This window comes from Lynx canadensis, chromosome X, assembly GCF_007474595.2.
Source record: "Lynx canadensis isolate LIC74 chromosome X, mLynCan4.pri.v2, whole genome shotgun sequence".
Lineage (NCBI taxonomy): Eukaryota > Metazoa > Chordata > Mammalia > Carnivora > Felidae > Lynx > Lynx canadensis.
In genome coordinates, this window is record NC_044321.2 from 20160798 (window position 1) to 20187694 (window position 26897).

The 26897-nt window shown below is 48.4% G+C and overlaps 2 protein-coding genes across 9 annotated transcripts in view; one reads left to right on the forward strand and one right to left on the reverse strand.

Moving 5' to 3' along the window:
- PDK3 (pyruvate dehydrogenase kinase 3) overlaps nucleotides 1-3282 on the forward strand; it is a 67681-nt gene extending 64399 nt beyond the window's left edge. For all 4 annotated transcript variants that reach the window (XM_030306186.1, XM_030306184.1, XM_030306185.1 and 1 more), the window contains one exon: nucleotides 2585-3282. In XM_030306186.1, coding sequence (XP_030162046.1) covers nucleotides 2585-2615 — 31 coding nt within the window. In that variant the 3' untranslated portion in view covers nucleotides 2616-3282. The remainder of the gene's footprint in view (nucleotides 1-2584) is intronic.
- A 17214-nt stretch (nucleotides 3283-20496) lies between these two features.
- The window catches only part of PCYT1B (phosphate cytidylyltransferase 1, choline, beta), a 125696-nt gene continuing 119295 nt past the window's right edge, over nucleotides 20497-26897 (reverse strand). For all 5 annotated transcript variants that reach the window (XM_030306180.1, XM_030306177.1, XM_030306179.1 and 2 more), the window contains 2 exons: nucleotides 24320-24382; nucleotides 20497-21382 (listed from right to left, as the gene is read on the reverse strand). In XM_030306180.1, the coding sequence (XP_030162040.1) occupies nucleotides 21032-21382; nucleotides 24320-24382 (414 nt within the window). In that variant the 3' untranslated portion in view covers nucleotides 20497-21031. The remainder of the gene's footprint in view (nucleotides 21383-24319; nucleotides 24383-26897) is intronic.

Here is a 26897-nt window from a genome sequence, read left to right on the forward strand (position 1 = left end):
TCTTTTTGAAGCTTAAACTGGCACACCTTTGGCCACCGGTAAGATCCTCTGTGTTCCTTGGCTAAAACCCCATGTATCTTTGAAAACTTTTTCTGGCCCAAGATGACATAATGGTGTCATCTTATACCTTCCCTGCCTCCATCCTAGAATCAGCATTTCCCTCAAGGAGCCCTATTTGCTTTTAACGGGTATTAGAGACCCTAATCTGGAAGTTAGGGGTGTATATTATACCTTTTCTAGTTCTCTTTTCTGGACAGAATTATTAAATCATAAGTTCACGTTGATACTTTCAATTCGATTTTAACATTGCAACGTTTCACCCTAATGTATGTTAATTGTGTATATTTCTTCTTAACCCTGAAAACCTTGATTCTTAACACGCACCAGAAAGGTATCTGTATGCAAACACAGTCGATAAAGCTTCGTGGTTTTGTCCAGTTATAGTAGCGTTGGTCTTTTCTGATGAACGATATAAAGGGTATCTTTACTGATTTTTGTCCCGTGGAAGCATTGTGATGGACCTCTGTACAGGATTGATGGACCAGTCATTCATCTCAGAGATGAAATTTAGAGGAGTTTGGTTTGTGCACGTGAGTGCAGGTATACACATGGGTATTCACACATACATACACATACCATCCCTGACCAGGATTCAGCTCATTCAGCTTGTAACAACTGGATCAATTTCCCTTGATTTCATTTTCAGTCTCTATGCAGTCAAGTAACATGATGGGCATCACTGTGACCAATTGATGCAAGCTATTGCTCTGATAGGGGGAGTTATTTGGGTAGTCCAGAAGCAGGTTTTTAAAAAAGTTTATTTATTTTGAGAGAGAGAGTGCAAGCAGGGAGGGGCAGAGAGAGGGAGAGAGGAAGAATCCCAAGCAGAGAAAGAATCTCCGTGCTGGTAGCACGCAGCCCAACGTGGGGCTCAAACCATGAACTATGAGATCATGACCTGAGCTGAAACCAAGAGTCAGACACTTAACTGACTGAGCCACCCAGGCACCCTCCCAAGCAGTCTTTACAAATAATATGGTCCATTTGGAGTGGAAAAAGATGGCTTTAATTGATTATTTTTTAAATGCAGTTTTAAAACTCTATATTCTATCAGGTTGTATAATAATTAAGTATGTCTTAGTTTCTAATACATTATCAGACAAACAAGTTTTAGCAGAAAGCAGTATTTAAAATTGGAAAATGGTTAGCCTGATGATTCAAATTGTTAAATTTTACAAATAGGATGACTGGTGGCGATCTTGGGAAATTATTTAGTATAGGTAGGTAAATTCACTAGGTGAGTGAGAAATTTATCGAAAATTTATTCTGTAATCAGGTTTTTCTTTTTTTGGCTTTTTAAGTTTTTATTTTAATCCCGTCTAGTTAACATGCAGCGTAATATTAGTTTTGGGTGAACAGTACAGTGATTCGGTTCTTCCACACGTCACCCGGTTCATCTGATCTAATCAGATTTTTAAAAAAAGAGTAGAAAGTTTTATTTTTATTTTTATTTTTATTTTTAAAAATTTTTTTTTCAACGTTTTTTATTTATTTTTTTTGGGACAGAGAGAAACAGAGCATGAACGGGGGGGGGGGGCAGAGAGAGAGGGAGACACAGCATCGGAAACAGGCTACAGGCTCCGAGCCATCAGCCCAGAGCCTGACGCGGGGCTCGAACTCACGGACCGCGAGATCGTGACCTGGCTGAAGTCGGACACTTAACCGACTGCGCCACCCAGGCGCCCCCTTATTTTTATTTTTTTAATGTTTATTTATTTATTTTGAGAGGGTGCGTGGGAGCGGGAGAGGGGCAGAGAGAGAAGAGAATCCCAAGCAGGCTGTGCCGTCCATGCAGAGCCCGACACGGGGCTCGATCCCATGAACTGGGGGATCACGACCTGAGCTGAAATCAAGAGTCGGACATTTAACTCACTGAGCATCCCAGCCACCTCTAATCAGATTTTTAATTAGAGCTGTACTCAGATATAATTCACATACACCATAAAATTCACCCTCTTAAAGTGTACAGTTTTCCTGTATTCAAAGTGTGCAACCCTCACTACTAATCTTAGAACATTTCTGCCCTCTCACAAAGAAACCCTATACCCGTTAGCACTCATTCATCATTTCTTTTTTTTAAATTTTTTTTTTTCAACGTTTATTTATTTTTGGGACAGAGAGAGACAGAGCATGAACGGGGGAGGGGCAGAGAGAGAGGGAGACACAGAATCGGAAGCAGGCTCCAGGCTCCGAGCCATCAGCCCAGAGCCTGACGCGGGGCTCGAACTCACGGACCGCGAGATCGTGACCTGGCTGAAGTCGGACGCTTAACCGACTGCGCCACCCAGGCGCCCCTCATTCATCATTTCTAATCAGGTTTTTAACTGAGAGTAAAGAACTGTTTTAAAATATGTATAAGTAATTAAATGGTCATTCTTTTTCTGTACCAACTCTGAGAGTAATTCTGAGATAAGGCAAAGGTTTTTGAATTCCCACCGCCACTAAATGCTCGGAGTCAATCTTCGTTAAATAGAGAACGTTATACTCAAACTGATCGTGGATATTCCTGTTGTTTTCTTTGTAGGGACAAGATCAAGACCAATAGAACTTTGTAGAGAACGGGATGCATCTGTCCTCTCTGTGAAGAAAGATCGTCTTCTGCAAGTCAACCGGAGAGAACTCTTTTCCTCCACCAACTTTGAGCAAAGCACATAGTCACTACAGTGCTTGAATGTCTTATTTTCTCTACATGAGCTGGACCTTTTCCAGAGAAACCTTCTGTAGCTGCTCCATATCTTCACTAAAGTAGCACCTTGAGCAATTTTTCATAGTATGTTGCTGTGATTTGGTTGGCGCCTGTCACGAGAGAGCGCAAAGCCTCGTCAGCGCTCTGGTGTCCTCATACCTCCCTCCTCATTGTCATAGAGTCGAGTGTGTACTTTGTCCCCAGGATTCTAAGCTCCTTCCTCATTCCAGATGCAGCCGGTCTCTACTGTTGCTCTTTGTGACCAAATACCATGTTTTTCCAAACCACCGACTAAGGCCTGGGTAATCTGGAAGTTGGAGACACCAGCAGAGCGTGTCTTGATAATTCGGTCCCAGGGCCCTTCGTCTCGCATTTGCGTCCTTCCTCACTCTGTGATTTTGACTTGGGCCTTCTTCCATCTGATCTGAGTGAGGTGTGGCTCCTTTCACATTAGATCTTACTCTCCGATGCATTGATTTTATTTTAAAATTCATTTGTGTACTTCCCTTCTGTCAATTAAAGCGTTCCAAAAGGTGTCTTGGAATTTTTCACTTAACTGCTTGGTTTCAAAGATCTTAAGTGAAAAACTACCTTCTGGTCCTTGTCAGATTTGTAAAGAGCGGGAAGTGGAGTTTTTATGCTCTGTAAAAATTTTGCCAGTCTCATTATCAGATTCCTTTGTAGTTTTCTAAGGAATTGGAGGTCCCTGTGTGATGCGCTTTACTAGTTATAAAATAGGCTGTCGAAGGCAAAAGTTCTTTCTCATTTATTTTGAAAAATGCCCTAGGTCTTCATAATTTTCATTTTCGTGAATGGTAGCCATTTTTAGAACTGTCGATCTGATTTTCATACTCCTTTCCTTATTGCCGAAAGGTGGACCGGACAGAGGACTCGGGCCGAGGAGAGGGAGGTCGGGTTGTGTGTACCCTCAGCAACGGAAGCCTTCCCACAGCCCACATCAAGGCCTCGCTTCATACGGCTCCGCACGGTGTTTCTCTCCACCGTGATTTCTCCTGTCTTGTGCTTTGGCTTCTGCCTTCTTGTGACGCCCATATCCATGCTCCCATCCAATTTTTAAGCATTGAGTTCACTGATGGAAAAGTTGTAGCTTCTAAAGTACAAGTACAAAGTCCTTTGGTGCCACGGTGGCGTCCGTGCAGGTGCCCTCGCTGTGGCCTCCGTGGGGGGTCGCCCCGGGAGGGGAGGGGAGGGGTCGGGCCCTGAGCAGCTGCACGCGGCAGCCCTTTCTCTTCGCTGCACCGAGCCTGCTTTTCTTACATTTCATTATGTTACCTGAGCTCGTGGTAGTTCCCCTTGGAAAGATCCCTCATCCACCCGTGCAAAGGTCTCATCAGGGAACTGCCGTAATCCACTAGATAAGAAAAAGACAGACGTGCTTCTGAGAGAGGCGGGACAGGATGGTCCGGATGGAGGCCTGCGGGTTTGAGGACCGAGTCCGTGTCTTGGGGCTGGGGCCATTCCGTGTGATCTTTTCCTTGTGTCACAGATGTAAAAATAGGGGCCCTTTCCATTTCAAGTCTCCGACTGTCTTACAAACATTAGGTGGCAGAGCATCATCTTCCCGGGCCTCCATTTCTAACCATGCCCCTTTATACTTTCACATCTGCTGTTCTGCAGGGGGGGCGGAGGCCACGCACCGAGGAGTGGTCCCTCCTGCCTTGTCCTGGCAGCGTTTTGCTGTGTGCTTGTGGACATTGTTCTGCCCTCACCAGCTCCCTGTAAGGGTGCAAGAAGGAGAATAAGGTTTGGAAAAATCCGGTCGCGTTCTCCCCTTTATAGGTCTTTTTCAAAAGTAAAGATCTCTTTTTGTGTTTTAGTGACACGATTGGTAGTCCTTTCTGATGCACTTGCCTATCCAGCTGGCTCCTGTAGTCTTGCCTCTCCTGTCTGCCTTCTGCATTAAGAATTGACCTTTGCTCCAGAGCAGCAGCCATAGGAAGAGTTGCAGGAACACCTTGCATTCTCACGGCTGAGTGGCCCCAGCATTCGTTTGTCCTTCTTGTTGGCCGTACGCGGCTCTCTGAATCTGAACATGGGTGCATGCCTCTGACCGTGTGCTCGGTTTGTCGAAGCAAACGGTCAAATTGCCACGTACAGGTTGTAAAATAAATAGACATAGACCCCTTTTAAGCTGAATTCATCTAGTACTCCCATTCCCTCTGTGTTTCCCTCTCGTGTCCTCAGTTTTTAGTATTTGGGGACTATGTCTGCTATTTGGAATAGTTCCTGGCACATCATAGGTGCTTACTAAATATTAGTTGAATCAGTGAATGAAAACTGACGTTTGCCTTGGGTGGCGGGCAGCATCTTTCTATGTTCTTAAACTATTTTTGTTTCCAGTTAGAAACAATTCAGGTCAGGAGCTGTGGCAGGACTGAATCTCCTTTCTACAGGCCTGAGAACAATGACTTTAAGATGTAGAGAAATGAGAGGTGCCTGGGTGGCTCGGTCGGTTAAGCGACCGAGTTCAGCTCAGGTCGTGATCTCATGGTTCCTCAGTTCAAGCCCCACATCGGGCTCTGTGCAGACACCAGGGTCCCTGCCTGGTAGTCTCTCCCCCCCTCTGTCTCTGTCTCTCTCTCTCTCTCTCTGTGCCCCTCCTCCTGTGCGTGTGCACACTCTCAAAATAAATAAACTTAAAAAAAAATAAAATGGAGAGAAATGAGAGAAGAAGGGATGGCTCCACCGGAGCCGTCTGTTGCTTTTTCTGTCTCTGAGTGTCTGATTTTGGCTCTTTAATATAGTGGATTTTTCCATCCAATCAAGTGAGACAGTGTTACAGCCTTGCTTATCGATTCCAAAGAACCGTCACAGAAAGGCTCCCATTTGACCCTTAGAGTGCCGCGAGGCGGACGGACGCTTCAAGCGTCCCCTCTGTTTTTCATGCGCGTTCCAAAGCAGTTCACGGGTGTTTCCAGGCGAGTGCAAGAACCAAAGTGAGCAGCTCGGTCTCGTTCCCAGTGCTTTCCACAGTGCACCAGGTCACTAGCATGATCTCTTTTGAGGAATTTCTCGGGTATGTTAACACTCAAGGGCAGGACACGAACCAAAATTTTTCTATAGTGCCAGAGAATTCCATTCAAGAGAGGTTTTCTTTTGTGTGTTTTCATTTTGGCATCGTTAGTTAGAGGAGATCGTCGAATGGACTTGGCAGCTTTTACCTCGAAAGACAGGCAACTCAGAGTGTGTAGCTGCAGGTAATTATTAGAGTTATTTAGACTTAATTCCATGTTTCAGTTAACTCAGTGCTCACTGCCAGCCCTCTCATACAAAGACTCCACATCCGGTACTCGATGCTTTTATCTTTTAGTGGACTGGATTACAGCTTTGGTTGGATTTTCTTGCATATTTACCAATATGTTTCTGTTGCCATTCCTTATGAACAGTAATTTGCCTGGCTCTGAGATTCTTGGATCACATCCTTTTTCCCTCAGTTCTTTAGACACGTTGCTTTATTATCTTCTGGTTTCTGGTGGTGCTGAGAGGCCTGAGTCCAGACAGATTTTTTTTTCGCCTTTTGCAGATGGCCTACTTGTTTGTCCCGGGCACTTGTGATTTCTTGTGTGTCCTTGAAATCCATGACTGGATTCGAATCTCAGAATTGACCGTTGTCTGTTGGCTTTTTCTGGTCCGTGATGAGTGTTAGACATTGTCATTGGGCCTGACGACATGTCTTAGCAGTGTATTTGTTCTCTTTAATAATCTGCCCCTCTGTTGGTTCTGTGTTATCTGTCCTTCACATTTATCTTTCCTTTGACCGCTTTCATCCCCTTGTCTTTCTTGATGCTGTGATATTTTTCACCTCGGGTCTGATCCTTCATCTTCTGTGGCATTGACGAGAGGCGTTGCTGCGCGCAACGTGAGTTTCACTTCTGTTAGGCTTGCTTTTTTTTTTTTTTTTTTATCTGTTTCTTAGCTCTGTCAGCTTTTTTCTTTTTTTTTCATTATGTTGTCCTCTATGACTCCTGGTTTCATTTCTTGGAAGGCTGAACTGTGTTGTCTACAATTTTCGTGGTTTCTGAAGTCATTCTGTTTCCAGAGTGTACTTATCTGTTGTGTGGTTCCTTCCTTCCTTTCTTCTGGGTTGTTTGGCTCTTCTATTGTTTCACAAGTATCGTGATGGGTGTCTCTGCTTATTATTTGTCTTGGCATGGGACCAGTTCTGGCTGCCCAAGAAGAGTGTGGAGAAATCCTCCTCGACTCCTCTTTTCTCAAGTGAGACGTGTTTGAATGGTCACCTTCGCACTAGATGTTGATGGGTTGTAATGGTGGAGGCGGTTCGTGTTTTTCAGTCTGCTAGTTGGATATGGGGGAAGAAGGAGTTAAGCAAAGCCTCCTTGGGACATTTTGTCTCCAAGTGCCTTCCGTGGACGCTGCTAATCCCCTGCCCAGCCGGGGGAAAGGAATTCCCTTTGAGCTTCCCTATTTCCACTAGGTGTCGCCCTAGCAGGAGCGTGGTGGGTTCGTACTTCTGCTCTGCCGGACTGTCTGTAGTCAGCATGTGTGTGGTTGGCTCCCGAGTTCTTATTTCTGTCCCCCACCCACAAATGGAGCACCTGCCATCTCCCTCTCCCCTCCCAGGTTTGCTGGTGGAAACGTGCCCGTGCGGTGCGCGCTCAGCTTCCTGACTGCCGCTGTCCCTTGTTTCTCCAAATTAAGAAACGAGCGGTAGAGTCCTTTGGAAACCTCTCCTGAACTGCCCAGCAACTGTGGTCTGCTTGACAAATGCGAGAACCCTCCTTTGATTAGTCTCCAACTTTGTTGTATCTGTCAGATACTCCCCCCTGGAGTCCTTGGTATGGGGTGGTGGCTTTTATTAGTTTCATAATGGCCAGCTTCTTTTTCAGTCTTTGGATGTGTGTGTTGAGGGGCAGGAGCCCTGATATAAACATGTGTTTACTCTGCCATCTTTCCCAGTGGTCCAGGTGCTTAAACATTGACTTTGAAGATAATGTCCTTCATGGTCATAATGTGTATGAAAGTAAACAGAAGGACCCAATATTGCTAGCAGGAAAGGACCATTAATAACTTAATCAATACAGGATTTTTGTTTATTGTTCTATGTGGAAAGATAACTTTTAACTCAGGTTCCTGTTCCATTGATTAGAGATATCAGTACCTTCTGGTTTGAAAATAGGGGACGATGTAATGAACTGAAGAAGTTATCAGCCAATGACAGTTATTAATTGGTTCATTAAATATGGTAGACTAGCACATAATCGGAGTTAGCAAGAGAAGCGGAAGCTGTTTTCAGCTAATAGGTTGCCAGTCCAGCTGTCTTGCTGAGGGTATTAACCCTGGTGAAAGCTCGATCGTGACACGGGTTTTCTGACCTGTCTTTTCATTTCAACGCATTTTAAAATTTGGTTCATGAAGAAACAGGGAGTGAAGTTCTCATCAGGATTATTTTTGTTATTCACGAATATCCCTTGAGTTGGTGTGTAGGTCTGGGGCCTACTACAGAGGCACACGAGTTAATGATTCCGGAGTGCGTTTACAGGTGAACGATGGGGTGGGCGCTCTACTGGGGCTGTTTGTAGGGTCGAAGCTTCCTTGCCTCCGTGGCCAGCATATTCCCCTAGGCAGACTTACCTTTGGATCCCAGGATAATGACCAGGGAGCGTGACCGACAGCCTTGCTCTATGACCAAACTCTACCGTGCAGTGCCTTCCACTAAAGTCAGGGTCTCTGCCCTGTTTCTGTCCTGGTGTGAAAGGGAAAATTGAATATGTGCCTACGCATCAGGGATGAGTGAAAAGAAAGTGGTAGACAGGAGTTGTGTAAAGGGAAGCCGTGTTTATTCTTCCATTTCGGTAATGAGTGTCTGCGGGGTGCTAGAAACTGTGCTAAGTGCCGGGCACGTGGCACGGAGCATAGCAAATGGAAATCCCTCCTCATGGACGCCACGTTCTAGTAGGGGAAACAGACAAGACACAAAACAAGGAATGTTTCTGGTACAATGGAGAGATGAATACAGTGGAGAAAATGAATACAGTGGAGAAAAAGAAAGCCGGGGGGTGGGGGGACGTGGGGCGAGTTAGGGGGCTTCAAGCCCTGTAAACGTTGTTTTGGTCAGGGACAGGCGTGTTCCTTAGATGAGGAAGTGTTCGTGATTCCGGAGTTCTTGTCGCCTTTGCATCCATTCCTCTGCCCTGGAGGGCCGTCTTCTGTGTCTGGCTCTGTGTGGGGCCCTGCAGGGGGCCCTGCCCAGGGCCGGAGCAGCCCTCCAGGTACGCACAGCTCCCGAGCCTGTTGCGTCTCCGTGTGTGGCTGACCCAGGAGAGACCCTGGTCAGGTGGGAAGAGCCAGCTTTCACGATCCGCTTTCATTGAGTGGTGTGGGCTGTTGTTCCCTCATAACACAAATGCGATGACAACAGGTTCCAGATGTCTTCTTAGGACTTTAGAAATCATGATTTAAATACACTTCTAACGTATGGACGACGCCGCTAGAGTTAAAATAGCAGCTCGCCAAGAGGAAAGACAACTGGCTGGCTCAGTTGGTAGAGCATGCGTGCGACTCTTGATCTCGAGGTTGTGAGTTCAAGCCCCACGTTGGGTGTAGAGATGACTTAAAAATAAAATCTCGTAAAAAAAAGGAGAAACCCTCTTTACCATTTCCACACTGGTTTTAGAGGTAGAGGGATTGTCCAAGAAGGCTTCCCTCTCAAGCCCTCAGGTTGGCATTAGCTGTGGTCACCCCTGAAAATGAAAATAAAACGACAGCGGTATCCTAGTCACAGAAGCCTCGAGAAACCTTTGTTTCTGCCTTTCCATCGGTCTCTAAAATAGGGACATGAATTGCCCATGATTCCAGTGACAGGGTCATTGTGGCCCGAACGAGGGCCGCTACTTGTGTTGTGGCACAAGGTGGCTCTCTAAGGGAGGGCCAATTTGTCACCCTTTAAATGGACTCACTTGCATATAAACAAAAGCACCGTAGGGCCTCACTCCTGAAAGCGTCCCAACAAATGTCCCCTACGGTTGTGGGCCCGCAGTAGGAGAGAGCCCGCCCCTCCGTGCCTCGTACGCCCGGGCCGCGGGGTCACTCGCTGGCACTGCACCCTTTCCCTCCAGCACTGTGGTCGGCAGGGCCGCTTCGCCTCCGGCCTGGAGCGACTTCGGCCTCCGATGGCGGCCACGCAGCTCTCGGAAGCGGCAGGGCTCCAGGGCTCCAGTGCCGTGGTCCGGTGGAGACCGTTGGGAATATTTTGTGTGCGGTTTTTGGAAATGTTAGAGAACTGAGGGGTCGATTGGCGGCAATACTGCATCCAGGAAGCTTCCGGCGCAAAGAGTATGAGAACTTAACCTGCAGAATTTTTCTCTGTTCTATAAATCTCTCAGTGACATTTGGATTAATCAAGCATAATTAAATGTAGTTAGATTTTTGTCAGATTGTAGTTCAAAATAATATTCATCTATGGAGAGGGTAATATATTCTGTAGAAATTTTATTAAGCACTTTAGTTAAGCAAACACTGAGGAGAACAAAATCAGCCTCAGGAAGGTTAATTACTAACAAAACAGAAAGTATAGTAGATTATGTAAATCATTTTAATTTTGAATACCATGGTGTGAGCTCTAATTTACATAGAGAGGTATTTTAGATTTGTTTTTCATATTTTCCAAAAGTACAGAGTTGGAATTGCGCTCTTTAAAGGTTCCAGTCGCTGTAGGTTTCCATTCAGTTTGCTGAACTTCTTCGTGTTTTCGTTGCCACAAGTGAGAAACTACAGCCGCGTTCTTTAAAATGCAGCTGATTATCTCTGTATTCCACTAAATTCGTTTCAACCGTAAGAACTGTATTTTCATTTCTGTACCTTTAAAGAGGTCATCTTTTGAAGAGCAGTGTGAGGAGGGAGGTTTGTGAAGGCATCCCGCCGTGCCTGGCCTCTCGCTAAATGAAAAGAGATTTTTTTCAAACAGGTAGATTTAAAGAGTTTAGACTGTGCTGATAAATCTTTTTATTTTAAATAATTTCTTTCAGGGGAGAAGTAAAGAGACCAAATCGATGTTTCATGGTCTATTTTTTTCTACTGCGAGGATGACGGTTTCACTACCCTTGCAGGTCTCAGGGAACAGCCTTTGTTAAGAATCCCCACGGAAATCTCTGAAACTGTATCACGGTGTATTTAGATTTGACAGTTCTTGTCTAAATTTCGGGAACTAGAGTTTCAAAAGTATTGTCATCTCAGGAGCACGAGATTACCCAAGAAACTTGAACCTCACCCTTATCACCACTGAGATTCTATGTATTCTGGGCCTTTGCATAGTAAGTGACACCCAAAGTCCTTTGTTTAGTAGCTATACAAAGGTCTCTCTATCACACTTACTGCGATGTTCGTAGAAAAACCCTGCAGTTTAATTTTGTTGCTGAGTTTGCTTCTTGGCTTTTCCAGTTTTGTACCGGATTCTGTTTTCTATTGGAATTGAATCCTTTGGGGATAATAGCATTTCGTTTAAAAGAACGTTCCATTAAATACCTCCAACTTCTGCCGACCTAAAAGTGGCCTGCTATTTGAACTCACATACCTTTTGCAAATGGGCCAAAATAGCACCAGTGTCCAAGAGCATATATACAGTAAGCGCTGTGTTGCCCTACGGTTAGCAAAGGAAAGAAATGTCCAGCTCTGGCACGTAGGGCTGGTTTCCCAGCAATTCAGTTCATCTTTGCCTTCCAAACTGGTCAAAAATAGCCAGCTAAGAACGGAATGCATATTATTGACACAACTACTTCATGTGTTAAGATCATCTTAACCTTGAGATTCTTTTTGAGAGCAGAGCAAAGGAATCCTGACATTCAACACGAACTCTGTTTTGTCTCTTCCTATGTGTCAGACGTAAAAAGACAGTTCCAAAAGTTAGATCTGATTGGAAGCCAAAGGCATTCGTTCCTCAGCCACGCCACATGTAGCTGACAGGAAGAGTTTGTGAAAACAGGCGGGAGGAGTGTAAAATTTCGTATTGTTGTTTATAACACACCATGGTACCACTTTCTTATAAATTCCATTTTATTTTTGTCCTTCGGTCCGTTATAACCAGGGGAAACGTCAATCAGTATTTTAAAAGGCCCTATATTTACATTAAGAACTGGCTTATGCCTGTATCTGACAAACTGCTGGGGTTGCTCTCCGACGTGTTTAATTAGAACGGATGCTTTAGAATAGCTAGCGCCGCAGCCTGTCACTGTGGGGATCTGAAAACGCGAGAACCCTGCCACTGTAGAGGGAGCAGGCCGCATCGCTGTCGGGAGGCAGAGTTTGCCTGGCTGGCCGCGTGGCCGGCGTCAAACGTGAAACAAGAGGCTGTATGTGCTGGCTGTTCCCCAGCCGCCTATGTGACTCTTCCCCCGGGGAAAGCATCACACAAAGCGCTTTGGTATCTTGCTTTTCACTTTTAAAAGTTCCTGTTAGAGCTGCCATGTGAATGTGCACGAGTCATTGTGCATCTAATTAAAATCATTCCTTAGACCGAACCACACTAAGTGCATCTTGACTCTGAGTAGACAGCCAAGGCAAGGTTGAGCTGGAAACTACAAGGTACTGGGTACTTTAAAACTTCAGGCTGACTTCCTTGGTGCCCCCTCCCCCGTTTCCATCCTCCTCGCCATTACAGCGATTACTCTGTTACGCTGCGCTGCGCCAGGTCCGAATGCTACGCTCTGATAAAAAACCCGGCTCGCTCTTGAGCGCGTCCTGAACAACACGACACGTGCTTTGGCGGAATAGAGCATACCGCTTGAGCATTCTGGCCAACCTGATCTCTGCCGAGTTCCTTGGTGTTGAAGCGATTTGAAGTTGCAATTTGCCGCTTCAGGTTCACGGAGACACCACACACCATCTGTTGCTCCGAGTTCACGTCCTCACAAAAGCACACAAGCGCTTGCAGCTTAAATATTTTCCAGATTTAGGACCCGAGTTGCGAATACTTCAGAAATACTTGAAGAAAATAGGAGAAGTCATTGCGGGGTGAAATATACCATCGTAAACACGGCTAATGCTGCATTTAAATGTAGTTCCTTGCTTGGCCAGTTTGTCATCACGGCTCTTTAACGCACGCAAGCGGTGATTAAACTGGAAACTGTAGCTGATTTGACAAGGGAAGAATATTCACTTACACGAAATAAAAGTTCTTTACGAGTCTTGTACCTCCACGTCCAAATCTGACCTGGTTCCTTTTGCGTATCTGTCGATTCTGTCACGGCGATAGATTTACGCGCGTGTCCAGTGCTCACGAGCTGCCTTGGGACTCATAGAGTGCAGCCCAGCCCCCTCGTGTTCTGTGCTGTTCTGTGGCCTGGCTGGTACACGCTGTCACGAGTGGAGGATGACACTGCCTTGAGGCAGTTCGTCACCTCACGTGCTTTGGAGAAAAGTGTTCTGTTGTTGGGATTGTTGGAAAAACACAGCCAGAGGGGTGTGTGGCTTAGATAACGTTCCCTGTGAGTCGCAGAGCCATCTGCGGTGTGTATCACAGCCAAACTAGTCGCGGAGCACAGGGACAGTTCTGTACCACCGCCATCGAACAATAAAACGGTAGTTGTGATTCACTGCGTGTCAGTGTGGTCTTTTCCTGAGCTCTGGCCTGTGGTCTCATCCCTCCCAACCGTGAGCCTTGCCGTCTCGCTTTCTGCAATTCGATACGTGAGCAGCACCAAGCACCTTCGTAAGTTGCCGGGAGTGGACAAGGACCCTTACCTAAATGCTTATGCTCGATCGGAGGAAAAATAGGTTATTTGGATTCTTGGCAGCGGGGAACATCCTGTTGGCAGAATAAAGGAGCTCCTCACAGTGTATAGTTTTAACGATATTTTTCAAACATGGATCAGGGAAAGGGGACCGTATATTGTCCACACCCGACACTTTTGGCAGCGAAAAGAGCACTATTAATAATTATACGCTAAAGCATGTAAACACGTGCAAACCAGGACTGTGCTGGGCGAATCGGGCCTAACTGGCCATGGACCACCTACACCAGAATCACACAGAGTGCTGGTTAAAATGCAGGTCCCTGGGCTCTCCCTCAGCTCTATTCATTCAGATGCTCGGGGCCGGAGGCCTAGGAATCTGTATTGCAACAAACGCCACAGAGGAATCCTTTAGAAAGTGTAATTTGGGAACCGTTGCCATATGGAATACGCGGAAGAGAAACAACTCGGAATTTGCAATTAAAGGGCCGTTGTTTCCATGGTGTCTTTTGAGGATGTGGCACAGCCCGACACCAGGACCCAGCGCCTCCGAGGTCATTTGGCTGCAGTTACGGGCTTCCTGAATAATGACTAAGCGGTGTGGTCTTCGTGCTATCTACCAATGTGTCGTTCTTCTACTAAACAGTCAATGGTGAATGGCTGTCTTTCTAAGACTTGAGAGTACCTACCTGCTGTCTTGTAGATTTCTCACTAAAAAACAAACCTAGAAAATTTGAGGCAAGAAACTTGGGTGTAAATGATTCTTGGGGTGTTAATATCAGGGAATCCACACATTAGCCTCCATTCTGCTACCAGCGAGTCATTAACTGCATCTTGGTTTCCTTGTCTATAAAATTAGGGCGTTGGACTATATGGTTCCAAGGTCCTTCCCAGGTCTGCTATTTTATGGCACTCTTTAACACCTAAAATAGGAAGCAGGTACCACCAGCTGCTTTCATGCTGTGATACATTTTGCCCAAAGAATACAAAAGCAGTGGCTCTCAGAAGCGATCGTGGTTTTAGTTCACGTATTTAAAGTATCTGTCCGAATTTTACCAAAAGTCAGCCGCTGTGTGAGCCCATCACTCACGACCGGGGGACTAGCATTCTTGTCGCAGTCACTCCTCCCCTGTTTTGAAATCATAAAGTAAGTATGGTTTAGACTCACAAAGAGACCGTCCAACTCAACGTCTGTGGTTCTGTGAAGCTGCTGCAGTGCATTGCTCTTGGATGTACGTTTTGACTTCCTTGTCATTTATTTCAGGGTTTTCCAGTGACTAATGCATGTTTGCAAACGATCATGCGATGTCTTCAGATGTTCCTAGTAACACAAGAATGTACTCCGGAAACACGAGTAAATCATAAGGCGTCGCGTAGGAGGGGTTGCCCCTGGGAAGGGTGCGTGTAGACCACTGCCCGCCAGAGCTCTGTGATGATGGGAATGTTCTCTATCTGTGCTGTCCATTATAGTCACTCCTGGCCACTTGAACACTTAAAATGTGGCTAGTTCAACTGAGGACCGGAACTGTTTATTTAAGTGGGATTTATCAAAATTTAAATAGCTACTTGTGGCTCGAGGCCATCATGTTGGACCTGGCAGCTGTTGAATAGCCATCACATGTTGTTGAATTGTTCTGTTAACACCGAGCACCCGTCTTCACCAGCCACTGGAATGGGTGCTTCACAGTACTTTTGTCATTTCTTAATGTTGGTCTTAAAACGAATCCTTTGCCTACTGCCCACTGATGACACTGTTAGCAACATGATAGTCTCTCTTTGGATAAGAAAATGAGATTTAGACCACATTTCTCCTGTCACAGCGGTATGGCAGATCATTTCTCATCTTTGTTATACGAGCCATTGATCACAACCTCTGAATCCATTACTCTCCGAGGCTCACTTTGTACCCTGAGTTGAGGTATTAAGTATAGCCCAGAGGGTCTCAACCTGGGCTTGTTGGAATCGGAGTCCTGGGCCCCACTTCGGATCCATTCTGTCAGATGGCTTCTGGGACATATTCTTAAGAGTCCCCTAGGAGATGCTAACATGGGACGGACCGGGTTGAAAACCACTGGTAAGTCCAAACCTGCCTAGGAGAATCGTAGGTGGCAAGCAGCGGCCAAGCCCGTCTCCTTGACACAGAGCAGGTCCTAGGGGCCTTGCAGTTGTATTGATGTTCTGTTTAGCAGGTAATTGGAAAATGGAACAGATAAAAAGGCCTTGATTTGAATTCGGGGCAGCTGAGCAGCCTTGCTGTTTCTTACTGTGCAAGAAACTCTAAGGCCAATGGTCTCACCGTTCCCCGGCATCGTCGTCTGAACAGCCCTCTCCAGCCCTCAGACAAAATAAACGCGTTAATGCTTTCAGTAACAGTGACGGGTGCAGAGCTTTCCACGGTTCCTTAGTAACAGCTTAATATAATAGTGTAATTATTTCCAAAGTTAGAGATAATTATTGTCACCTTAGCACAGTAACTGGAACAGAGCTTCCTATACGAAAACTGCTCTTTTCCTAGGACTTCAACTGGCAACAAAATAGCAAGTTTACGGGGGCAGATGCTGCCCCGTGATCCAGGTGAGAAAGGCCCGTCAGTCACACTGCAATCGAATTTAGGGTGAGGCCTCGAATGCCCGTGTCACTCATCAAATAGTTCTGTCCAGATAAGAGAGTTCAAGTCTTCGGGGCGAGGCTCCACACCTGTTGTTAGGGCCTTAAAGGAAAGTGTGTGCTGATGCCTTGGGACTTCGGTAGCTCACCTACAGCTGTACTATTCATGGGCCTAGCGAAGGCAGAGCAATCATGAGCCTCCTCCGGCAGTCCTCAAAGAGTGGTTTCTAATAAACAGAAAGTCTATTTTTTTTAAGTTTATTTGTTTTTGAGAGAGAGAGGCAGAGGATGGGCAGAGAGAGAGGGAGACACGGAGTCCGAAGCCGGCTCCAGGCTCTGAGCTGTCAGCACAGAGCCCGATGCGGGGCTCGAACTCACAAACCGTGAGATCATGACCTGAGCCGAAGCCGGACGCTTAACCAAGTGAGCCACCCAGGTGCCCCGAAAGTCTGCTATTTAAAATCTACTTATTTTCCCCTACTCTGAATAAGGCGTGGCAGTCCTTGCACTTGGAGGAAGAGCACCCCACACCCAAAGAGATTAGTAAAATATTGTGAAATTAGTTGTTCGTAAAAGCACTGTAAAACTCTATTTGGCACAATTAGAAACCTGGACTGTTCAACAAGGGCTCAGGAGAGTCAAAGGTAGGGCCAGTCAGGAGAGGCCATAGTTGAGAGTCAAGCTACTGGGCTTGAGCTGAAATTGGCATGGGGGATGAGACTGTGTCCTCTTGAATCTTTGTGTCCCCAGGACCCAGCAGCTCACTCAAATGTTTATCGAAAGCTCCAGACAGGAGTGCAAATGCTCATGGAAGGCTCCAGTGGGAAAAGAAGTTACTCTAGAAAGGAGTATGGAGTAGTCTGATGCTGGATGGCTGGAAGTGAGTTCTAGCTTATTTTTTTTTTTTTAACGTTTATTTATTTTTGGGACAGAGAGAGACAGAGCATGTACGGGGGAGGGGCAGAGACAGAGGGAGACACAGAATCGGAAACAGGCTCCAGGCTCTGAGCCATCAGCCCAGAGCCTGACGCGGGGCTCGAACTCACGGACCGCGAGATCGTGACCTGGCTGAAGCCGGACGCTTAACCGACTGCGCCACCCAGGCGCCCCATTGTGAGTTCTAGCTTAAAGTGGTCGTGGTCAACTTCCAAGGACCAGAAAAAGAAAAAAACACAAGCCAGGTGGAGAATAGGCAGGAAACCGATTCTGCCCAGCAGTCAGAAGCTGTATTCCTGAGCCTGCTACAGTAGGAACGTATCCATTTGATCAAAGACTTTGGTTAGCTGCCCTTTTACTCCTTGTCTTCTTGAGACTGCCAAGTATGAATTGGAGGATATATACAGAGAACGGGGCGGGGAAACTCTTAAACTTCCTTCTCTATCAGCCATGGCTCCATGTTTGTGAGTCGAGGACCCACCTCCACGTCTCTCCTCATGGACCGATTAGCATGTTCATTTGGGTCAGACATCTCCCATGATACCTATTCTGTGCTTCTCTTGTGGATATCAAGACTTGGGAGAAACCTTTTAAGCAGGTTCATCATGAGTAGATACAGCAATGTTAAAAAGAGGAACATGAATCTGTCTGCATAGGGGTTACTGTTCCTCAGCTCAGGAGCTGGAAAAAGGTTCAAGGGTTTATGACCATTGTCTTTAGTCACCTTGTGGTAGACAGCATAATGGCTCCCCAGAGGTGTCTGCATCGTAATCCTCGGCATTTGGGAATATGTTGTATTACGTGGCAAGAAGGAATTAAAGTTGCTGACGACCTTCAGATAGGGAGATTTTCTTGCATTATTCAGGTGGGCAAATGTAAACACAAGAGCCCTTATAAAGGCAGAAGGCATGTGGGAGTGGTGTTAACATGAGAAAGACGGCACTGGCCTTGGCTGGCTTTGAAGATGGAAGGAGGCCACGAGCCAAGGAATGCAGGAAGCTTTTAGAAGCTGGAAAGTGCAAGAACACATCCTCCCTAGAGCCTCCAGTGCGGCCAACATCTTAATTTTAGTCCAGTAAGACCCGTTTTGGACTTCTGACCTCCAGAGCTGTGTTGTTTTAAGCCGCTGAGTTTGTTCCAGAAGTAGGAAACTAATATATACCTCTTCAGCTTCTTTCAGCTCTTGTTGATCCCTGGGTACCAGGTATGGAAACAAAAAATAGAGTCAGTGACTCTCTTGTGTTCGTGTTGATTTGTGGTCAGACCAGTGAATGGCTTCTTGTCAACATCTATCCGGTGGAATGGGACTACCAGGCAAGAAAGTCCGGTTCTCTCGTCAAGCTGTGTAATCACAGTCATGTCCTGCCACGTGCATGGCAGAAGATGACAGGTTTTCTTTGAACTTGGAAATTTTCAAGTGACAAGTTCATTTGCAAGTGTAATTAGCTGAAAAGGTCCCTGTGGAAAGGGTAAAGTATCCCAACTCTTTCAGGTATAGATTCATTAATTCTTTTAAAATGGAAGGTTACATATCAAATATTTTAGTTATGTCTAATCCCTCCATCAGAACTCCGCTTTTGTGGATACAGTACAGTAACCTGGCATGTCAATTTCCCTCCCTGCCCGCCCCCCCCACCCCCCCCCCCCGCAGGAAAGAGAATGAAGGTAAGGAGAATAAAAATTGCTTGTAGGAGACAAGTCAACCCTGCTCTGAACAGTTCTCCTCAAGCTTCCCATATTTGGTCAGCTATGGCAGAGACTCAGCTAACAAGGTCTTTTTTTTCTTTTTCTAGAATATAAGTTACAGCCGCACAGCAGGGCCTAACAGAGATCGATTAGTGCCTACAGATATTTATGCTTTTTTTTTTTAAATTTTTTTTTTCAACGTTTTTATTTATTTTTGGGACAGACAGAGACAGAGCATGAACGGGGGAGGGGCAGAGAGAGAGGGAGACACAGAATCCGAAACAGGCTCCAGGCTCCGAGCCATCAGCCCAGAGCCCGACGCGGGGCTCGAACTCATGGACCGCGAGATCGTGACCTGGCTGAAATCGGACGCTTAACCGACTGCGCCACCCAGGCGCCCCCAGATATTTATGCTCTTAATGATATTTTTGCATTTTACTGGTTTATTGGTTTTGACTCGATGACTTCTTAAAGAATTTAACCACTGGGTATACTTGGGGGTTTATGAATGGTCATGCTTTGTCTGAATGGCATCTCGGTGGGAGTCTTTTTATCTAATGGCTCCTACTGAAGAAGTTGCTTAAACACACAACTCCAATAACCCGCGAGGCCTCCGGTACAAGAGGACTCTGTGCGTGTGCGTGGTTTGTGTGTCAACATTTCTGATAGTGTACCTTTTTATCCTGGGGTTCTGTTTACAAAGGCTAATTGTCTTTGTAGCAAAAATGAGAGTCCCTCAACATGAATTTTACTGTGCTTTAGAATGGATTGCTTTTCTTTTGGGAACATTTCTGAGGCCTCACGGAGTCAAGAAGAAACCTGTAACTCTTGCTGTAATTACAGCCTGTCAAGAACGTGTCTGATCTGGGCAACAAAGCCAAGTAACACGGTCTATGAATAATAGGTATTCTGTTTTTAAGTGGATTCCCTTGCTGGACGCGGGCCTGGCTGTTGATTCTAGAGTCCGGGCTACTGTTAGAAGTGTCATTTCCGAGCTAAACCTCCCCAGATGGAGTTCATGGAAACTCCCAAATTAAGCTAGCGGAGGGCACGTGCCCGGGTCTCGGCACTGCAGAATCTGCCTCAGCTGGCCTTTGGGCTCCCGATGTAGTGCCTCCACCCCCGTCTCTCTGCCTCCGTCTTATCAGAGGCGCGCTTCCCCAAAGATGTTAAAGTGGTGGAGACGGCCACGCCGCCCCGGTTAGGTACAGGTGAGAAGCCCCCACCAGGTGGCAGGATGGGGAAGGTGGGTGGAGCCCGAGAGCCCGTGGAGGCCAGGGCGTGTAAGCGGCCACCAAAGAAAGCTGTCAGCTGTGCTGGGCCACCCCTCCAGCTCTCTGCTCAGTGAGAGGTAAGCACTTCCTCACGGTCACTTGGTGACAGCATCCTAGCCGGAGCAGCTTAGGGACACCGTGGGCTGTGTCATACATTCAGAGACCTTAACGGGCAAAGACCTCAGAAACCATTTCCGTCAACCCCTTCGTTTTACAAAAGCAGACACCGAGGCCACAGAAGTGAAGCGGTTTGGCCTCGGTCACGGAGCCAGTTAGCACGGGAACCTAGAACTCAAGGTCCCGACCGGGCTCCCTCCGGTGACCTCCCCTCCGGGTAGCCTAACTAGCTCGTCAGTCAGGTGTGGGCCCTTTGCCCCGAGCCGCGCCGCGCAGAGCCCCCGCCCTCTGAAGTCCCCTCTGAAGTCCCGGGGCCGCAGCTGGCCATGGGCGGGACGGCCGCCACACCTGGGTTTTTCCCCTGAGCTGGCACTCGTACACGCGAACGCAGAGGCACACTTTGAAGAAACACGACAAGCCAACGTGCAATTACGTGTCCCTTTATTTATAAACAGGTTGGGAACGCTGTGTTCCACTGGGGAGCGGGGGTGGGTCGGGGAGGGACGAGGGGGTAGGGGTGGAGGGCTGATTCCAGTAGTTCGCGTTATTCAGCACCAGAGCAAATGCTTGGGCGTAAGGTCGTACTTTAACCCAGATGAGTCTCCGTCTTGTATGTACAGCAGAGTCTTAAGAGTGTGTGCTCTTCTTATGGCTTTGTCCCGGTGCACATCGCAGTGACACAAAAAACTCAATTCTAGAGAGAAGTAGAAGTTGCAAATGCCTCGTGAACTTATTCGTTTTTAAAAAGTCTGATGGCCAAGACTGGTGCTGAATGGATGCCTGAGGAACAGGAACATCTCTGCTCCAAACGGGCTCATCTGATTCAGCTGAGTCTGAGCCGCCAACTCGCTCGTCTCCCTGGGGTACACCTGGGTGCTAAAGGAAGTCCTGAAGCTGAAGAGAACACAGGCGCACGCTCGCTCTTCCCGTCCCTCCCTCCAGGGATGGACTCACAGTGACTACAGCCCGAGGCAAAGACCAAGATCCCAAGCCCGCAGAGCAGGTCGGAAGGCAGTCTTAGGTCTCAGGGTCGCTCGCCTTGAGGTTGGTCTCCTTTGCTTTTCTAAGGTCCTGGCACATGGGGGCGGGCTTGCCAGAAGCGGGCCGTTCGGTGTGGCTAAGATATTAGAGCTCTCCTGTGTTTTGAGCTGGTGGAAGGGTGAGTGTTTGATTTCAGGGCCCTGGGGAGAGGGTGTGGCAGCTGACGGAGAAGTGGTGAGCCGGGGGAGCTGGGGAGGGCAGGGAACCCACACCCCGCACGGGTATTCACTAACCTTGGGTGTCTGTGAGAGGAAGCCTTCCTTCTTCACCTGTTAGGGGGTGAGTGACACTCTGAAAGGGAGCAGAAGGTGACTGCTCCCCTCCTCTCCACCCTGCACCCTCGTTTTCGCCCGGCTTTGTAACCTGGCCCCCGTCTGCAACCCTCGCTACAGTTCTCTAGTCCTCAGTCTAAAGCTTCCTCGCTTTCTCTCATTTCTGCTGGCCTCTTCGAGCCTGCACTTAATTTCTACATCTCTCACTCCAGCCCTGACTCACTCTGGGTCATTACTGTTGATTGGTCGGCCCGAACAAAGAGCACCCCCATCTCTTCCTGGGGGGTGGGCTGGAAGACGCTCATGGCCAGAAGCGCCAAAAGTTGGGCTGTTGGGCTGTGGAACCCCGCCCCCCGCATTCCTTCTTCTCAGTAGTCTCATGGCCTTACAACGGTGGGCGGGTGCTGTTGGAGGACAGCAGGGGCTCGGAGGGTGAGCTTTAGAATGGCTTGTGGGCTGTTGTGGCCCATCCCCGAAACATCCCAGACATTGGTCGTTTCCCATTCGTGGCGCCGAGTCTGAGTCACATAGGTGGCATCTGTCAGTACGCGGTAGAAGGCCCGCAGACGCGTAATGAGCCCGATCGATCAGCCCCACATTATTTGCTTCAGAACACAACTCAGCTGAGGGCGGGCCTGCGCCGGGCCGTGCAGTAAGCACATCAGAGGCCCGCCCAAGGTAGCTGCTCCTACACAGAGAGCTCCTGAAGTGGTTTGAGAGCACGGGTTTCCTCTAACGTCCTTTCCGCTCTCGAGGCCCCTCTTCTCCCCTTTTTCCTCCCCCTGTTCTCCCCCACCTTGCCCTGCCCGGCTCTTCTCATCCTTTCACTGCAGCCGCGACGGGGTCTGGGCGCCAGTTTGCTCCAGCTGCATGAAGGAGGGGCGAGCGAGTGGGCACAACGGAAGCACGGGGCCTCACTCCCTCGGCAGGGTGACGCTCTGGGCCTTGACTACAGGCAGGTTCCCTCTAGAGTGCCGCGTCCCCGCCGGCTCTTTGTCCCCCACGACCGCTCAACGTTACTCTGGAGAGAGTGCCAGCAACGAGGGGGTTCCAAGCTAGCTCAGCCTCATGGTCTTGCTTCCCAGTAAACCCCACTTCTCTCCAGGGGGGCAGGGAGGTAGTTCAACCCCGACACCAGGGGGAAAGACGTGCCACCTTCCTTCGTTGGTTGCCCCACTTCTCGCCCAGAAGGCTGGTTCCCGAGGCCTCGGAAGAGGGGTGTTTGTGGCATGAGAGATGCTGAGCTCTTCCCACGAGTTGCTGGTTTGGGCCTCTGCTCGGGCCCCAGCTGTCTCTGGCTTTACTGGGACCGGCGGGCAGTGCCTCCTCTACCTGAGAGTGTGGTTCTACACCCTGACTCTACCTGCTCCTTCCCGACCTGTCATTAGTGGCCAAGAAGTTCACACAACTCCACAGGAGTGCTTAGGGTCCTCGTCCCATTTGGCAAACCTAGGGGCGGGGTAGCGGTCTAACAACCTAGAGCATGTCTATGCTGAGATCAAACTGAGATTCTGACACTGCTCTGGGAAACTCTTCAGAGCCTCCCTCCAGAACTATTACGGGAGGCCATGAGAACAACATGCTCGATTCCTGGTTGGGACAAGACATTTCTACAGGAATCCAGGATGAGTTTTTGACAAAGTGCCCAAGTCACAAGGGAACCAGGTAGTTCATTAGACCGAGGATTTCAGCCAGGGTATTAGGGTGAGAGCAGGGGAGTGTACTGTAAAATGCTACCACCGTATATTCGTATTGCATATGGTCTACACCCTGGAGAGCGTATTTGGAGCATACATAGGACAGATACGTGCAGGTAGCACCCCCTATTGGTATACTATGTGGTTTGGTATATCAAATGGTTACTTGAGGTCTATGAAATTGTTAAGTGGTCAGACATGGGAAAAGCCATTCCACAGTTAGCATCCTTTAAGGAGAAGCTCCAGGAGACCTTGAGCATCTGCTAAACTCGGAGCCAAAGCAGAGCAGCTCCTCTTGACATACGTGCGCACACACACATACACAAAATGTTTTTCTCTGTTGCGTTTCCCACAGAGAAAGGTAATTTCTGGAAGGCCGTGAAGTCGAACCAAAGATGAAAAAATACAACCAGGAACATATTAGGCCTTACGTGGCATTCTCAACAAAACTGTCTTCTGGATAAGAAGTTAAGGTTCGTGCTAGATGACCTTTTACGTATCTGGCCTAAAGCGTGTCTTGATCTGTGCACCACGTTCCCGGAACTGGCAAGGATAGATGTGTTGCAACATCAGGTCTCAGTGGCTCAACTGAGAAGGTTGGAATTTGTCTTCAACTTGGCTATGTCAGAAGCACTTCGCCACCTCTATGGGAAACCATTTTATTCTGGCAGAGCTTGGGTGGGAGGAGGCAACGTGCAGGGCCCTCGTGAGCTGCAAGTAGCGGATTGAGGGAATGGCCGCTTCCACGGGTGGTGAACTTGGTGGGGGCGGGTGGAAGGACCAAAGCAGAAGACACCCCACTGGGTGCAAGTCTCCTGGGGGTGCTCTGCATCTTTCCTTAGCAAGGTTAAAGTAGAGTGATTCTGGATGCTGCTAAGAAGGTTTGTAAAGGTTGTCCGGCTAGAAACCTCCATGCAGAGCCCACATGTTAGGCTGAGTGGAGACTGGGGGAGAGCTGGTCCCCAGGCCTTACCTTAGCTGAGCCGCTGCCCCTGCGACTGTGACCCTTCCAACCCCACCCAGGCAAGCCCGGTGACCCCGCCCCCGCCCCAGCCCGCGCGGGGTGGCTCTCATCTGCCAGCAGCCTTTACTTCTCATCCTCATCCCCCTCACTCATGCTGCTGATGGAGGCTGAGGCTGCTTTGGGTGAGGAGGGGGGTGAGGTTTTGTTTGGGAGCCACGAGAAGGTGGGTGACGGGGAGCGGGACGGGGACCGGCTCCTGGTGGGGCTGCTCACTGGGCTCTGCTTCGGGGACAAGGCCTGCAGCATCCGGCTACTCCTCTCCTGGAACATCTGCTTCTAGAGAGAAAATGGGGAGAAAGGGTCTGTTAAGTTAGTCTTCCGAGCTGGTGGCGAAACAGGGCAGGAAAGAGAGCTGGCACCCCACCAGGTGGGCACCCACGCCCCCGTACCACACTCGATGCCCGACACTACCCGCGGGGAGGAGGGGAGTGAAAGGCAGGGACGGCCAGACGCCGACACACAGGTGGCCACTGTGCTGGCTCCTGGGACGCTCCTCCTCGCCTGCCTTGACTCCAGCTACCAAATGTAACTGGAGGGGCTGCGACCTGCCAGGCACATCGTAATGTCCTAGGCACGGAAGGGTAGGGGGACACAGAAATCCCTGTCCTCATCGATATGAGGAGGACTCCCATAGTAAACGAAGGGAATGAGATACGTGTATGTCAGATGGATGTACGGGGTGTGAGAAAAAACGAGAGGAGAGCAAGATGGGGGTGTGAGGTGGGGAAGCGCTGGGCAGCAAAGGTAATTACAGTGCTCAGCAAAGGCCACAAGGAGAGGCTATTTGAGCAAAGACCTGAAAGAGATGAGGGCCCGGGGCCCATGTGACTGGAAATCGGGGGCAAACACATTCCAGAGGGAGCATGTGGTACATGTCCAGGGAGGAGCGAGGAGGCCATGGCGGCCGGAGTGGAGTCACCCCGGGGAGGAGGGGGTTAAGAGGAAGTCACCAGAGAAGTGACACAAAACTGTGTCCCGTGGGCTCTTGGTGGCTGTGTAAGAACTTTGGCCTTTACTCTGAGAAGAAAAACCTCGGGATAGTTCCTTGACCCCTGGAGTTCTGAGTCCAAGAGTCAGGAACTGTGACTTTGGTTTGAAAAGGACCACCCTGGCCGCACTGCCGGGGCTGGGAGAACGGGGTCGAGCGCACAGTTTTAAGAATCCAAGGTTACATGAGGTGAGAAACGGTTGGAGGCCCGGTAGATTTGTTTTCCCCGGATTTTTAAAAGTATACCTGACTTAAGGTGAAACCCACCCTTCTCAGCCTACGGTTCTGTGAGTTTTGATAAGCACCAGCAGGGTATGTGGCCGCCCGCACAGTCAAGGTCTTAGGAGAGTTCCATTGGCCACCGAGTCCCCACGAGATCCTTTGTCACCCCCTCCCCCAGCCTCCGGCAACAGATCAGTTTTCTGTCCCTACGGTTTTTGCCTTTTCCAGAATGTCCTCTAAATGGAATCATGTAGTATCGTGGTCTGGCTACACTTTTTTTTTTTTTAAATATAATTTATTGTCAAATTGGTTTCCACACAACACCCAGTGCTCATCCCAACAGGTGCCCTCCTCAGTGGCTACACTTTGCAGGTAGAGCCCCCAGGAGGCGCTGACAGGTGGGATGTGCGGTGTGGGAGGAAGACTCATCAAGCGACTCCAGCTTCTGGCGTAAACGACTAGAAAGCCAGCAGTGTCATTTGCTCGGGTGGGGGACTCTGTGGGTAAAGGGGGTCTTGGTGGTAAGACAGCTCCGGCTCGGAACCTCAACTGACCGCTGGCTGGCGCTTTAAGAACTGAGTCCTTCCCTGACACGGTCCGGTCCATCCGTCTGCTTCATGGGGAGCCCGGTCTGGGCTGGCGGCGCCGTGAGCGCTCTGCCCTTCTGCTCTGCGCCTGCAGCTCGGCCCCCCACGTATATGTACGTCCCATCCCCCCCACCTCGGAGCGCCCTGCCCGTGCTGCCTGGGCTCTATGCCTGGTTTGTCACGGAGCCTCCGCCCCCAGCACCTCAGTCGATCTTGGGATCCTAAACTGGCCCCGAGAGCCATTTCTGCAGTTAGCGATTTGAGACCTGGCTTGTCATTCGAGTTACGCATTTTACAAACCACTCCAGAGTCCCCTGGAGACCACGTGCTGTACAAGCCGGGGCTTCAGTGATGTACAGGAACGGGGGGGGGGGGTTTAGGTGGGAAGTGAGCCCATGAAGCTGGGGGAGGGGTGCCTTTCCAAGCAGAGGGCGCTAAGTAGAGAGGCCTAAGTATACTTCCTGGCCGACTCTAACCAGAGTGCCTATGGGGCTGACGGGGCCTTGGGGCTGCAGCACCAGGAACAGCTGGAATTGTTTTTATCCCTAAGATCCCCTGGAAGATTTTAACTAAGGGAGGGGTATCATCAGATGTGTGTTCCAGAAATATCTTTAGGTGGGAGCATAAAAGCAAAGAAAGAAACCATAAAGGAAAAGATCGGTGCTTGGCTTATATAAAAGTGTATAACTTGTGTACCTCAAAAAGAAAAAAAAAAAACACCCAGCATCAGATAAAATAAAAGGCAAGTGAAAACCCAGGGGGAAATTCTTGCAACATTTAACCATAAATAATGGATCTTCGTATATAAACAGAGCTTACAAATCCAAAAGATTAATGCAAAAACCTGGATAGAAAAACAGAGCATATGGCTTGTCAAGGCAATGCACAAGACTTACAAATGACCTATAAAAAATGTTCAGCATCCCTAGTAAACAAATGCAAAATGACTGAAGTGAGATGCCTTTTTTATATATCAGATTGTTAAAATTTTTGT